The 14,842-nt window shown below is 40.9% G+C and overlaps 2 protein-coding genes across 2 annotated transcripts in view; both read right to left on the bottom strand.

The window, feature by feature from the left end:
• Positions 1 to 996: 996 nt before the first annotated feature.
• Positions 997 to 14,842, bottom strand: part of TMEFF1 (transmembrane protein with EGF like and two follistatin like domains 1) — a 114,117-nt gene continuing 100,271 nt past the window's right edge. The window contains exon 11 of the transcript XR_004249900.2: positions 997 to 1,070. The gene's annotated coding sequence lies outside the window, so the exon portion shown is untranslated. The remainder of the gene's footprint in view (positions 1,071 to 14,842) is intronic.
• On the bottom strand, positions 4,000 to 14,823 carry CAVIN4 (caveolae associated protein 4). Its single transcript, XM_032164687.2, has 2 exons — positions 13,932 to 14,823; positions 4,000 to 6,722 (listed from the first exon to the last, which is right to left on the bottom strand). The coding sequence occupies exons 1-2, from the start codon at positions 14,337 to 14,339 to the stop codon at positions 6,036 to 6,038; spliced, it is 1,095 nt and encodes a 364-aa protein (XP_032020578.1). The 5' UTR covers positions 14,340 to 14,823; the 3' UTR covers positions 4,000 to 6,035.

Genomic DNA, 14,842 nt, shown 5'->3' with positions numbered 1-14,842 from the left:
GCTCTGTTTAACTCTGCACAGTAGGCCTGAAAAGTGCAAACGAGGCCGTGGCTTCAAACTGGACTCTATGTTCTGACCCAGAGGCCCTGGCCTCTCTACCTCCCCTCTCCTTGCTACCTGCTCACTTGAGTTGGAGGTGACCACAGAGAGAAAGCACTCCATCCCCACTGCTCTCCCTGGCTGAGAATGTGAGCCAGCCTGCAGGCTTCACGCTAGCTGAGAAAATGGACTCTGCTCCTGCTCGGCAAACCTTGCTCACCTATCACCACATCAGAGCACGCAGGTCCCAGGGAGGGCCTAAGCCACATGTGCCAGCTGAATTTACTAAATGCTCTACTTCGGGGGGATTTATTGAACACATGCCCAGCCTGTAATAAAGGTGTTCTCCATTTTGCTGAAAATCCTTGTATGAACTCTCCATAAGCCAGAAACTTGGAGGGGAAGAAGAATGGGTTGCATCAAACCCACCTTGAACCCCTGATACATTTTTGATGCCATGACTCATATCTAATATGACAGACACAGAGAGATTAAATTTGAAAACAAGTACCCGCAATGAGATCGAGGCTCTTGCTGCCACCATGGCAGCTGACTGGAGAAGCTACATGAACCTGGGCAATTCGCCCTAACTTATGCAGCTGGTCACAGCAACTGTTATTGTGATGTCAGATGGAGTAACGCACAGCTTTGTCTGTAATCCTCAGGTGCTCAACAAAAAATGAGATTAGAAAATGATAATCCATTCTAATAATCAGAAGTCGCCTTTCTTTGGACCACACAAACAGAAACAAACAGAAATCCGGCCTTGAGCAAAGACACAGATGGGAAAGAAGCTTTCACAATGGCCTTAGATCTGCAAGACAGTTCTGCTTCCCAAGGACTTTCGCATCTTGGTGGAGACGGCAAGGCACCTGCTACAGCCAGAAAAGGGTCCCTTCAAAAGAGGCTTCTTCACGCATATGTAGGAGCCACAACGGCTGGAATGGGCAGACCTCTAGTGGGGGAGCTTCTGGAGTATGGGCATAGTTCCTTTTTGTTCCTCAGCCACACTGAGGGATGAGTAGTGAAGGCTGTCAGAGGAGAGACAGAAGCATCAGGAGAGGGCTGTCTTAGAACAGTCTTATATTTCCTGTCCCAGTGACTGGCACCACTTGCGACTTGCCCAACTCAAAAACCTGGCAGTCATTTGTTCCCATCACAACCCACAGTCAAGCTGACCCCTCCATAGCTCAGTTACCACTTTACGTCAGGTACTCCTCTTACCTGGAAAAATTCTAGGCCCCTACCAACTGGTCCGTCTGCCTCTGGTCTATTAACAGGACATCCTTTAAAATCTCTCAATGGCTCTCTATGGCCTTTGAAATAAATCTTAGAACACCCTCATACAATCTCTCTAGCTGCATCTTGCCTTGAATTCTATTCTTGACTCAAATGGCCTTCAAATGCCAAGTTAAGCAACACTTTCTCTAATTTTCCCTGACAGCATTTCCCCAGATTGTGAGATATTTTTCCTCTATGTTCCCCTATCATCCTTTCTGAAATCTGAGCATGATGTGTCCATCTCCTCCACCAAGGGAAAAGTTCCTTAAGCATAGCGACCATATCTTTCATCTCTGGATTCATGATACAGACGGCTAGCACATGGGAGGCTCTCCAAGTGCTGGTGACCCAGAGATGAGTAAAATGCAGTCCCTGACCTTAAGAAGCACAGTCTAGTCTAGAAGACAGTTACACAAATAAACTGCAATACAGTGCAAGTGCTAGGGCAGATGCATAATCAAAATACTCTATAAACAGCTTCCATCTCCGCAGTTCCATCATCTGATACATAGCATTAGTCACACTGCTGAATTTTTGCTTGTCTCCCAGAACTGTGAGCCTGAGATGTGGGATAGGAAAGGGTGGGGAAAAAGAAACGTCCATTCATCTTTGAATCCTCAGTGCCTCACAGAATCTGTGTGTGTGTGTGTGTGTGTGTGTGTATATATAAAATATATTTATATATATTTATATATTATATATATATATACACACACATATATATATTAAAAATATGGAATAATTAGTCATGCCCTTCCTAGGGGATGAAGGGACCAGGGACAGCTAAAATTAGGGAATTGACATTCTCAGTGAACTTGAAGGGCATCTCTCAGAATGAAAGGGAAAAATGGTGCTCCAAGACATACAGCATGGGCAAAGGCATCAAGTGGCAGAGCATTTGGGGAGGGCCTTTTGACAAAAGTGGTTGATTTTAGGAAGATGCCCAAAGTAAAGTTGAACTGTGAGGATATTCTGCCACTCCAGTCTACCCTCTTAGGGATCCTTGGATGTCCTAAGAGATGCACAGTGAAGTGGTTATCCTAGATCTCCTAGCCACTGCTTATGAAATACAATGATGGATTCTGACCTGGGAAGGACAACTATAAATCCTGAGACAACATAATTCAGAGGTGGCCACAAGAACAACACACAAAATTTAGCATGAAGTTTTTTCATTTTTTATTCACTACAGACAAGGGACTACCATGCCCCAAATTCAAACAGAATTGAGGATGAGACCATAATGGTCATTCCGCCGATTTGGGAATCATGATCTATAATTTTCTTAGCAGGGTTCAATAAAAGAAGCTATAGTAAACATGTCTCAGAAGAAAAATGAGCCCAATGATTTCATGTAATGGAACTGCACAGTTAACAATGGTTCTGTGGAATATTTTACACAACATGACCCTTGCTTTTTGGCTGATAGAATCACAATGAACTGCAGGTCTTGGTCTAAACCAAACCCTTTAATGTGCATGGAAGGCAAAGAATGAAATCACAATGTTTTGTATTTTTATCTCGATTTGTATTTTTAACCTATGGAGGCTTCAGGGAATTCACACACACACACATACACACACATACCACAAGTACACTTTCAGCCAGCTGAATGTACTTTTTTCTTTTTTTTTTTCAGAAGGAGTCTCGCTCTGTTGCCCAGGCTGGAGTGCAGTGGCATTACCTCGGCTCGCTGCAACCTCCACTTCTCGGGTTCAAGTGATTCTCCTGCCTCAGCCTCCCAAGTAGCTGGGATTGCAGGTGCACACCACCACGCCCAGCTAATTTTTGTATTTTTAGTAGAGACAGGGTTTCACCATGTTGGCCAGGCTGGTTTTGAACTTAAGGGATCCACCCGACTTGGCCTCCCAAAGTGCTGGGATTACAGGCATGAACTACCACACCCGGCCTTGAATTTTCATGTACTTTGTTGTTTGCCCTGCTTCTCTAACCTGTAAGCTAGAATCAGGCTATCACCCACTCAGAGGAAAGACCTGGATCATCGCGTGCCGGAGACAGACTTGCACCCCCCTACTCTATCCTGCCTACTCTGCAGAAGAGCCTGAGTAGCTCCATGCCCCCTGGTGTCTATAGATGCTACACTGTTCTGTCTCAGAGCAAGGAATCTTGCCAGTAGTTTTATTTGAATACACTGTTTAAAATCTGGTATGTATAATTTCTAAAATATAGATGAATAAGTAAAATAATGTGTCCTTGTTATCTGAAACTTTTAAAATAGGAACACTGACTAGAAATATTCCTTATATCAAATGGGACGTGTGATTTTGCGGCCCATTATTTTTATATCAAGAAAATTAAGTTAAAGGAGTAATAAATTATGAATGTAGAATTTGGGAATGTCCCAAATATGGGAAGAAATGTAGAGAAACAGCAGCAACATGGAGGGAAAATCCTAGTACCAAGAAAGCAGTACAAGGTTACAATAAACCTCCTGGGACATGAAACTGTTTAGTGTTTTGGGGTTGCACAAAGTCTACCATGATGAAGAGCTGACCAGGTTACAACTCCTTCCTCATCAAAATTCAAATACAGCTATATGTGAAACGTTCCATAAAATGTCAAGTCTGGTTATATATGAATCAGTAAGCAAACTGACTCTACAAAAATTCCATGACAGTAATGTTTGCAGAAAAATATTTCAGGCCAATTGATATTTATTCTGCATAGGGCTAGAAAAAAGAAAAAGCTTGTAACTTCTTTACATTCACTGTTTGCATTATTAATAAAAATATTTACAGGACACTAACATCAAATGTTGTAATAACATTTTCTTAAATTCATATTTATTATGGCTCTTAAGAAAATATGTGATTAGGCACCCAGGATCTTTCCAAAACGTCATAAAAACATTTTTAAATTATTCATTTGAAAGTGTTATCCAATGTTGTATACACTTTAGTTTTCAATATAAAAAGGTAACAACATGAACGGTATACGATTTTATGTATTCATGCAGGGTGAAGAGGAAATGATGCTGAATCAGACTCCCAAACCCAAACATCTCAGTAACTGAGTTAAATATTTTAAAGCCGATTTATGTATGCCTGTGTGTATATGTGTACACTTATTATTTTAACTACCATATGATTATCCAAAAACTGATCTGAAAGTGAGAAAAAAAGTGGGACAGCTGATCGTTGTCCCAACTCTTCAAATTCAACAATTTTATCATTTCTTCTCTATTACAATACCATGCTACGTTAAACATCCTACAAGTACAGAATCAGTATTACCATTTCTTTTTTTTTTTTTTTTTTTTTGAGGCAGAGTCTCGCTCTGTCACCCAGGCTGGAGTGCAGTGGCGCGATCTCCGCTCACTGCAAGCTCCGCCTCCTGGGTTCAAGCAATTCTCCTGCCTCAGCCTCCCGAGTAGCTGGGACTACAGGAGCCCGCCACCGTGCCCGGCTAATTTTTTGTATTTTTAGTAGAGACGGGGTTTCACCGTGCTAGCCAGGATGGTCTCGATCTCCTGACCTCGTGATCCACCCGCCTCGGCCTCCCAAAGTGCTGGGATAACAGGTGTGAGCCACCGCGCCCGGCCTATTTCTTTCTTTCTTTAGCAACAATAGACATTGTTCTACTTCTTGGATTCGAGGATCTAAAGCTAAAAGATAAGGGGAATCTGGCTTCCTCCCAAAGCAGCTATGATGAACTCCTATCAACACTGTTTTGGACAGCTGGACCCTGAAGGGTACACTCAGGAAAACAGGAATATTTGTGGTCATTTCCAAACCCAATGCATCAGGGCCGACTTTAGAAATATAGTCACAATTTTATGCCTCATACTGCTCAAACAAATGTAGTGCTATAGTCCACCAAAGATCTTAATCAAAAGGAGATTAGAAAGGGTCTGGCCAGGGATCATTTTGAGACCCAACTAAAACTCAAGATTTAGTTAGTCTGATGAAAAAGTGGTCACCCAAACATTTATTTATTTTTCACTCTTGATTCTGTGAAAAGGCTTCTGAAGACCAGCTTTAGTTTCTCTCCAACCTAGGACCTTACTGATTGGTGCTGAGGGCTTTTTCAGAAGGTGTAACTCTTTCAATTCTGTTTTGGAGGAACTGGTGAGGCTTGTTTTCTCTGGGTGTGCTTCTTGTTCCCCCAGAATGTGTACCATTTCCTTTGATAATCACAACAGTCCTCTGAGGCGGGCAGCAGAGGCCAACCCTCTCTATTTTTACTGATGAAAATAAGCAGATGACTCGCCCAGGCTTATAAGTAAAGCTATGATACTAGAGCCAAATGCTCAAGTCCAAAACTTCAATTTTTTAATGTGAAAGCATCAAAAAAGGGGTGTGACTGCTAATTTACTAACAAATCTGTTGATCTGAACATCTGGATGATATAACCCACACATGAGTTATTCCCCTTTGAGGCTGGCCACAATATTAATGCTAACCAATATTTAGAGTTCTCTTGCAAATGATGGCCGCAAAGTTGCCCTTACCAAACACGTAACTGGCCCAACCTAGGAAACTATTTTTCTGGTGGACAAGAGAAAGGAACTAAAAAATCCACAGCTGCCGTAAGAAAGAGTGACAATAATATTTATATTATCTTCAAGATTTTAAATATAAGAAAAAACATACATTTATGTTTTCCTACATGGCACAGAAATGTAGATGACTACACTATTCAAACTAAAACTGCTTGATTAGGAGATTCATATTTAGGATATACTTAATTCCTCTTTACGATGAGTGCTTTAAATCTAACAAAAGAGATTCATCATCCTCTACTTTCACCTGAGATTTAAAAGTAACTTTTAAAGGCTCAGGGGTGGGGATTTCCCTTCCTTCATGGGCAGGATACACTGGCCTGGCTGCCTCGTGTTCTGGTTCACTGAGCTCATCAGAGTAGAGCTCACTGATGGGGCCCAGAGACTCGCTTCTGGCAATGATGTCCACGCCCATCTCCCTAGCACATTCCTCACCTTCAGCCACTGTTCGGTCCTTACCTTTCCTGAGGCTGCGCATCTTAAAAGCTTCCTTTGAGGGAGCTGCATTAGAAATAGATTTCTTAAACCTCTCCCCTGACTGTCTCAGCCTCTCCCCTGACTGTCTCAGCCTCTCTCCTGACTGCCTTAGCCTCTCTCTCCTCTCCGGGGTCACTATTCTAGTTCTAATTCTATTCACTTTCTTGTCAAGATTCTGCCGTGTCTTCTGCATGTTTTCTTTGGAAAATGCCTTCTTGATATTATCAATGCGCTCCTTGCCTGACTTCCTAAGCCTGGCAGATCTGCTTTCTTCAACATAATATTCTTCATCCGAAGAGAGATCTATTGGGGGATCAAAGATATCATCATCTTCCTCTTCTTGATTCTCAGTTAGGTTTCTGTCTTTAACAACAGACAGGGATGTCGGACACCGAAACTTCTCCTGAAGGAGAGAAAAAACAAAGCATATTAGTGCTTCCTTTGCACTACAGATCAGCTCTTTTACCTTCTGGCCATGTCTTGTAAATCTTCTCCATGGGGTGTTTATCCTCTGCCCGCTCCTTAAATGTTACCATTTCTTAGGGTTTCTCTTACCTTGGCCCTTTCCTCTTCTTCATCTCCCAGGCTCACCCTGGGCAACCTTAACCACTTCATTTTTCAGATCCAATTGTAAGTAAACTCACATGTATTTTATCTTCACTTTCCTTCTCTCCTAAGATGAAGACACGTGTGAATGATGGGCAGACTGCTCCACAGTTTGAGGTTACACAGTCATCTTGAACTTAGCAAGTCTAAAAATCAAGGCCCATCCACCATCCTCTCCATTTCTACTTCTTTCCCTGTACCTCTCAGCACTAACACCCATCCAGGTGCCACATAAGACAGAAATTCCTGAATCATAATCCCAAATATTTCCTCTCCTTCTCATTCCATATCCAACCAGTCACCAAGCTTTGTTGATAATACTGCCCAACAACTTGTCTGTTCCCTCCTCCTTCTTCATTCTCTCTACCAATGTCTTGATTCTGGCCCTTGTTATCTCAGTCCTGAACTTGCGCAATGCCTCCTCACTGATCCTTCTACCTCCAGAACATCACCTAAGTATTTTCTGAGAATATTACTAAAGCATAGCTTTGATCACATCTTTTCTCTGCTTTAAACTTTGGAGAGCTCATCAATACTCAACGAAGAGTTCAAATTCTTCAGTATGATTAGAAGGCTCCTTAGCCTTAGCTAAACCTACTTTCCCACTCTTCCAGCCCAGAAACATACAATCACTCTCAATTCCTCAAGCACAAGATGTTTTCATCCCTCTACGCCTATGTATATGTGATTTCTGGTATCTTCTTTTTTTCAAAAAGACGGGGTCTCACTACATTACTCAGGCTGGACTCGAACTCCAAGACTCAAGGAATCCTCCTGCTTCAGTCTCCCAAGTAGCTGGGACTACAGGCACATGTTACCATACCCAGAAGTTTCTGACATCTTAGGTCCCCTTTCACCTCTTTTTGGCTTTGTAAATGAAATCTTTCTTCAATAATCAATTCAAGTGTCCCCAACTTCCTCAAGTGGCTAACTCTATCCCAAATTTACACACACATACTTCTGTTTATAACATTTATCACAGTTTGAATTGAAGCTTCACTCAAAAATATGTGTCTCCCAGAGGTCTTCTCCAGATTCCTTGAAAGCAGAGATCATGTGTCTTATTTATGTTTTATGCCCAGCATCTATCAGAGTGTCTTGCACATAGTAGGCATACTCAATAAATGATTATTGGATCAAACAGGTGCACACTTTCCTTCAACAAAGTTATTAAGCACCACCACGAACCAGTAAATTTTCTGGTTCTAGAAACTGTGAAGCTTCTTTGAAGACAAAAGAGTGAAAGAGCTTATATTCTCGGAGAGGGACAAATGAGTAAAATCTATATAGCATGTTAGATGGCAAGATAAACACTAAGTTGAGAACTAAAAGCAGGGAAGGGGAATATGTAGTGACAAGGAAGGTGCTGTTTGAACTACAGTGGTCAGAAAGGCCTCACTCATACAGTGACATCTGAGCCTAGACCTGAAGGCTGTGTATAGATCTGGGAAGAACAGAGAAACAGTGGGGAGGGCCGTGTGGTGACAGCAGAGTGATGAAAGGGCAAGAAGGGGAGGCAAGAGGGTAAGAGAGATAGCAGGTGGTCCAGGTCATGCAATGCTCTGTATCCAATGGCGAGGTCTGAGCATAAGAGGAAGTCTAAAAGCCTTGCAGGAAGCCGGGTGCAGTGGCTCACACCTATAATCCCAGCACTCTGGAAGGCTGAGGCAGGGGGATCACCTGAGGTCAGGAGTTCAAGACCAGCCTGGCCTCATGGCGAAATAGTCTCTACTAAAAATACAAAAATTAGCCAGGTGTGGTGGGACATGCCTGTAATCCCATCTACTCAGGAGGCTGAGGCAGGAGAATCACTTGAACGCAGGAGGCGGAGGTTGCAGTGAGCTGAGATTGTGCCACTGCCCTCCAGCCTGGGCGACAGAGCAAGTCTCTGTCTAAAAAAATAAATGAATGAATGAATGAATAAATAAATAAATGGCTTGCAGGAGAGTAGTGCCAGGATTTGACCCACAATATAAAAGCATCACTCTGTTGAAAACAGGGTGTAGGGGCAAGAAAAGAAGCAGGGAGAACAGGTGGAGAACACTGAGGCAAGGGAGCACTGGATAAGGGTGCTGACAGGGTGGGGGTGAGAAGCAGTCTGATTTGGAGCTGCTTTGAAGGTAGGAGCCAAAAGATTTGCCGCTAGATTTGGATGTGGAATGCCAGAGTGTCAAGAACGATCCTCAAGTACATGGCCTGAGCAGATGAAAGATCTGCCATTAATTGAGATGGGGGAGACAGCAGGAGGAAGAGACTGGAGGGGAAGGATGGGATCTGAACACGCTGTCTTGGAGACACCCACTAGCCATGCAGGCAGAGGCACTGAGCAGGCAGCTGAGTAGATGAGTCTGGAACTCAGAAGAGAGGGCTGGGCTAGACACCCAAATTTAGGAGTCACTGATGTAAAGATGGAATTAAAGTCATGAGACCAGATGAAAGAGATCACCAAGAAACTGAGTGAATGGGTCTATGCTCTGTTTTACTCAAAACTCCTTGGCACCAAGGTGTGTTTCAGAATTCAGAATATTTCAGACTTTGGAAATAATATGATTTATTACATAACATTCCCAGCAAGATCTTGGAAGAAACATTTCTGTGGCAAAAAAAAATATGAATATTCACACTAAGTTGGGATAAAAGCTAGAAACAGCCTCCTGCTACTTTAGGTCAGGTTTTTCCACTGAATAATTTTAGGTCAAGTTAGGTCTTGCTGTCAAACATGTTATTAAAAAATATTTTAAAGAATTTTTTAATATGGGTGTTACAGAGCATGGATTTTGGACTGGTAGAAGGAAGAAATGAGAAAAGAAAAAAAAAGGACAAATATCAGCCAGTGAGGCAGGGGGAACTCCCAAAGAGAGTAGTAACCCCAGAAGTCAAGAGGAAAGAAGTTTCAAGGAGAAAGGGAGGGGCTGGATGTGGTGGCTCATGCCTATAATCCCAACATTTTGGGAGGCTGAGGTGGGAGGATCACTTGAGGCCAAGACGAGCCCAGGCAACAAAGTGAGACCTCATCTCTAAGAAAATTTTAAAGTGTAGCCAGGCAAGGTGATGTGCACCTGTAGTCCCTGCTACTTGGAAGGCTGAAGAAGGAAGACTGCTTGCCCCCAGCAGTTGGAGGCTGCAGTGAGCTATGATTGTACCATAGAACTCTAGCCTGGGCAACAGACCAAGACCCTGTCTCTTTATCTTTAAAAGAGAGAGAGAGGAGGTCCAATCATATCAAATGTGTCAAAAGAATAAGGATGAGAATTGGATTTGGGACATGACACACACTGGAAACCTTGAGAGCCCGCCCAACCACAGCAGCTAGAGGAACCCAACTGAATAGGGAGTATTTCTCAAACTAAACAGACAAAAGTTGAAACATCATGAGATTTTTAACTGAACCACGAGTTAAAATTTCTAAAAGAAACTGTGCCCCCACGTGAGATCCAGATTAAATCTATCCAATCAAAAAATATATAAATATATACAAAACACATTTGTGCATACTCCAAAACCTATCAGCCTGATAGTCAAGAAGATATCCCTGGAACCTTACTTCTTCGGATACTTATTTAAAATTAAATTCTTTGGCTATAGGATTAGAGAGTCTAGGAGCTAAAAAAGGCAGGGGTGGGCGTCTCATAGCTCTCTGATGAATCAGTTTGAAGCAGCGAAATTATTCATCTCCTTTCCTGACACCTGCTGCAGGGAGTAGCTTCAGCAACACAATGTGGGTTGGCACGGCCTGAGAAGGTATAATTAGAAAACGAAAGAGCCAAAAGTTAATTACTGTTAGGTAGGGGAAAAAACACAATCTTGCTGTGAAGAAATCAGATATAGCTTAGCCCAGGAATCACATACCCTCCTTTAAATACACAACAAATAATATAAAATCAGGCTTTAAAGTAAAACAAAACAGGGGTAGAGTCAGAAAAAAGTACTTGTTATGTAGATCTATTAGTTGCAACTCCAATGAGACAGAGATATCATGAGCTAATGGTGAATAGACTGTTACAATAATTGAAGATTATAGATGTTGAATGATAGTTGACTTCCAAATATAATTGTATCTCTTAATATAAAACTCCAGGTAAAAAGACCATTTTTGTAACAGAATGAATACTGTGCATCAGAGTAGCGTGGGCTGGATTGAATATCAAACTAACATAGCTATGGGATGTGAGGGCGATTGGCTACAACATATCTGTTAACCCACTGATTGCCAGAGTTGATTCAGCTGATCTGGCTGGGCTAAGTGGGTGTCCCCTTCCTCCCTCACCGCTCCATGTGCGTCCCTCTCGAAGCCACATGCTTGGTCGAAGAGGACGACCATCCACGACAGAGGAGGACTGGTCTTTGGTCAAGGGTATATGAGTAGCTGCGCTCCCCTGCTAGAACCTCCAAACAAGCTCTCAAAGTAATATAGCTAGGGAAATTTTGAATATACAAAAGTCTGAGGCTTAGTAGTGAAGATATAGTATGTTCGAAGAGAAATAATAAATGTATAAGAAATAGCAGGTAATTTTTACTATAGCTGAATTGCTTGGTTTCAAGTTAATTTTAGTTGAAGGGGCAATCTCAATATAACCATGTATATACCTTAACTATGATGATTAATTATAACTAATTTTAACTGCTAAGAATAACCATGTGACCATGTATACAGTGTTCTAACATCTAATGCATCTTTGAATCAGAGTTCTATGTCCATTATTCTTTTCTCTACAAGCTGTCCCATTATAAATGATAGCAATTACTTTTTGACGAACTGCTGCTACTCTGAACAACTTAATTATACAGAATCTTCATGGCATTATTTCTTACAAGAGAAGAGATGTGCCCTAAACTAGCACCCCTCAGTTGCTTTAAATAACTACAAGGGATCAAAGAAAGGAACAATTAGCAGTAAGTTACAGGGACTAAACAGGTGAATACAGAAACATCTTAAAGTTTAAAGAAGAGTTATGTCAATGAACAGAGTCAATGGAAACTTTTCAGAAACTTCTTTGCTCTTGCTTTTGTAAATCTTAATTGGCACTTAGTCCACTGCTTTGCACAAAAGTTCTCAGCAGTCGTGAATGCCAAATATGTTTCCTGGCCATGCGCCCATGCCAGTGGAGGGTAAGATGTACCCACAATTCTGAACATCTTCAGAAGGCAAATCAAAGAATGGATACTACATTTCCCACTACATATACTAACACTGGAACTGGCCTCTGAAAATCAGGTGACTGATTTTTTTTTTCAATTTTTCAATTTTTTTTCTTAAGACAGGGTCTCACTGTCAACCAGGCTGGAGTGCAGTGGCACAATCATGGCTCACTGTAGCCTCAACCTCCCCACAGGTGACCCTCCCACCTCAGCCTCCTGAGTAGTAGGGAACACAGGCACGCGACAACACACCTGGTTAACTTTTCTATTTTTGTAGAGACAGTGTTTTGCCACATTGCCCAGGCTTTTTTTTTTTTTTTTTCCCAAATTTTTAAGCCTATAGAAGGACCTCCAGGGACATGAAAGGAAAGGGAAATGATAAGGAACTTCAAATAGCATAGTCTGCCCTATCTACCTTTGAAATAAGCAACTCTTCACTGTCCTCCCTATTACTTTTCCTAAATAACCTACAGGCTATTAAAAACAGACCTAAAATACCACTCTACCATCCCAGTGTAACCTTATCAGTCAACAGAGGGCTATGGAGAATTGCCTAATGTGTAAAGAATGCCACGAGGAGTTATGGGCCACATCCCTAGTGTTTTACAAATTATCTTCTACATAATCCAACTGTGTTCCTATTTCATTTAGTTTATATTCTTCCAGTTTTTTTCCTATATACGTAAGTACTCATTTTTAAAATACAGGTGTCATTTTAAAAAATAACACTTTATATGCATCAGTGAACATTCCTACACACATTCCTGATTTTATGCATAGAACAAATTCTTTGACATAAAATTTTGGGACCAAAAAGTTTGTGAATTTTTAAATGTCTTAACACATACTACCAAATCTGCCTTTCAAAAATGTTTTATCAATTAATATTTCTACCAACAGAATATGAAAGTGTTTTTTCCCAATCCTTAAATTAACTTCTGGGTATAGGTTTTAATAACTGCCAACATTTAAATAGGTGAAAGTAGAATTTTATTCTTATTTGTGTTTTGTAAACTGCCTGATAATGACAGTTTCCCACTTTTCTACTATGATGGAATGTTCAATTTTTTCCTTTTAACTGTAAGAGTTTTAAAAATATACCATAGATATTATGCATTTGCCATGAATATGTTCCTATTTCCAAAAATATGAGTGCCAAGCACAGAATAATATCGGAACTTAGCTCAATACACAATGCCACACACAAAATATTATATCGCTTAAGTAAAAAGACTTTGTAATCAAACATAGGAAATTACTTATGTAACTCATATATTTGTATTACTATAACAATAAGAAAAATAATTGCCTCATTGTTCATTGGAAAATTGCTATCATTGTGATCTGTATGTAAAAATTCCAATACACAAATCACATCCTGAAAAGTTTGTATCTACTCTTTAGGCCTTTCCAGGCTCTCCATATAAGCGAAAAAAACCACACTGTGGAGCTACTGGTTGTCAGTTTCTTCTTTTAGAGAACAAAGAAGTGTTTTAAACTAGAGGCTTCTGAGTCTTCTTCTAGTTCTAACATTTTCAAAGTCTATGAGAGGGCACCATGCTAATAAGGCTAATATGCTGAAAGGGCCTTACCAATATTAAGTTTCAACGGCAAGAAATAGCCTAAGCTATGAGCCACAGTTCATATTACATGAAATGGTTGAGAAGCTCAAAATACCGAAATGATAGATAGTACTTTGGTTAACACAGAAATGGTTTTATCCTGAGATCGCTGCTAATACAGAACTCCATTGTGTTAATATATACAATAGTTAAGATGTGACACTGGAAACCTCTGATATGACTTGTTGGCACTTAAAAGATGCAAGAGACTAGAACAAGCAAGCTGAACACAAGTGCAAGCTTACCTGGAATATTACCACGCGGAATTTGTTTTTCTTCATTATTTCCTCTTGCTTGACTTCAACTTTTTTAACATGAATTTGTTGCTTCTCCACCCGGGCTTTCACATCTTTAATGTGAGCACTAACTTTTCGGGTTTTCTCAAACAACTTGTTAATTATATGCCCTGTATTGCTATGTGACTGTGAAAGCTTCAACAGGTCAATCTGGACGGATTTTATGGCATTTTCCATTTCCCTGTGTCTCTCTTCTATTCTCTTCTGGCTTGCCTGCACACTGTCCACGATGGAGGCTACTTTGTCCAGCACAGTCACAATGGTAAGAGCAGCGTCTTGGTCTTCATCTTCTGTAACACTCGACAGGCGATTCTGGTGGATTTTATCAGCATTTGAAGCAGACCCATTATGTTCCATTTTATTTATTTCTCAGCGTAAGATGTCCTGACCACAATCAATTCTGGCACTTGGAGTGAAAAGTCAGCTTGATAACAGGCAACAGGGTTGTTTAAAGAGTTGGAAACCCCACCCCTGGAGAATGGTCAAGTATTTATAACTACAAATACCCATATGTGACTGTTCTGCAATCTGAACCCTTGCAAAGCACTGGGGACTGTTCCAAACATGCTTGCTGACTGACTAAGGGACTCAAATAAGACTGTGTGGGTAGAAGAGGAAAGCTTTTTTAAAAAGTTCACTAAAGCCACCATGTAACTAATATTAAACCTAGAAGCTAAATGATCCAAAAAGCAAACTCCAAATGTTGGGTAAAGCTTTTGCCTTTAGATAATTTCAATCAGTATTTGTAACAGTAAAGGGGAATTCTGAACCAAAATCTGCTTTTTCTACTAATTTCACATGTTAAATATACTGAAACACCAATATCAAAAAATTTAGTAAATAAACACACCAAAACAGAG

This window comes from Hylobates moloch, unplaced genomic scaffold (genome assembly GCF_009828535.3).
Source record: "Hylobates moloch isolate HMO894 unplaced genomic scaffold, HMol_V3 SCAFFOLD_10, whole genome shotgun sequence".
NCBI lineage: Eukaryota > Metazoa > Chordata > Mammalia > Primates > Hylobatidae > Hylobates > Hylobates moloch.
Note: the sequence above shows the minus strand (reverse complement) of the source record. Positions and strands in the feature narration are given on the sequence as shown.

What these genes read in the sequence shown, in the direction of transcription:
- CAVIN4 (XM_032164687.2), bottom strand. Translation starts at nt 14,339, where the DNA reads ATGGAACATAATGGGTCTGCTTCAAATGCTGATAAAATCCACCAGAAT. An exon ending in TCCGCGTGGTAATATTCCAG is followed by an intron (nt 6,723 to 13,931) that starts GTAAGCTTGCAC and finishes TCTCTCCTTCAG; the next exon opens with GAGAAGTTTCGGTGTCCGAC.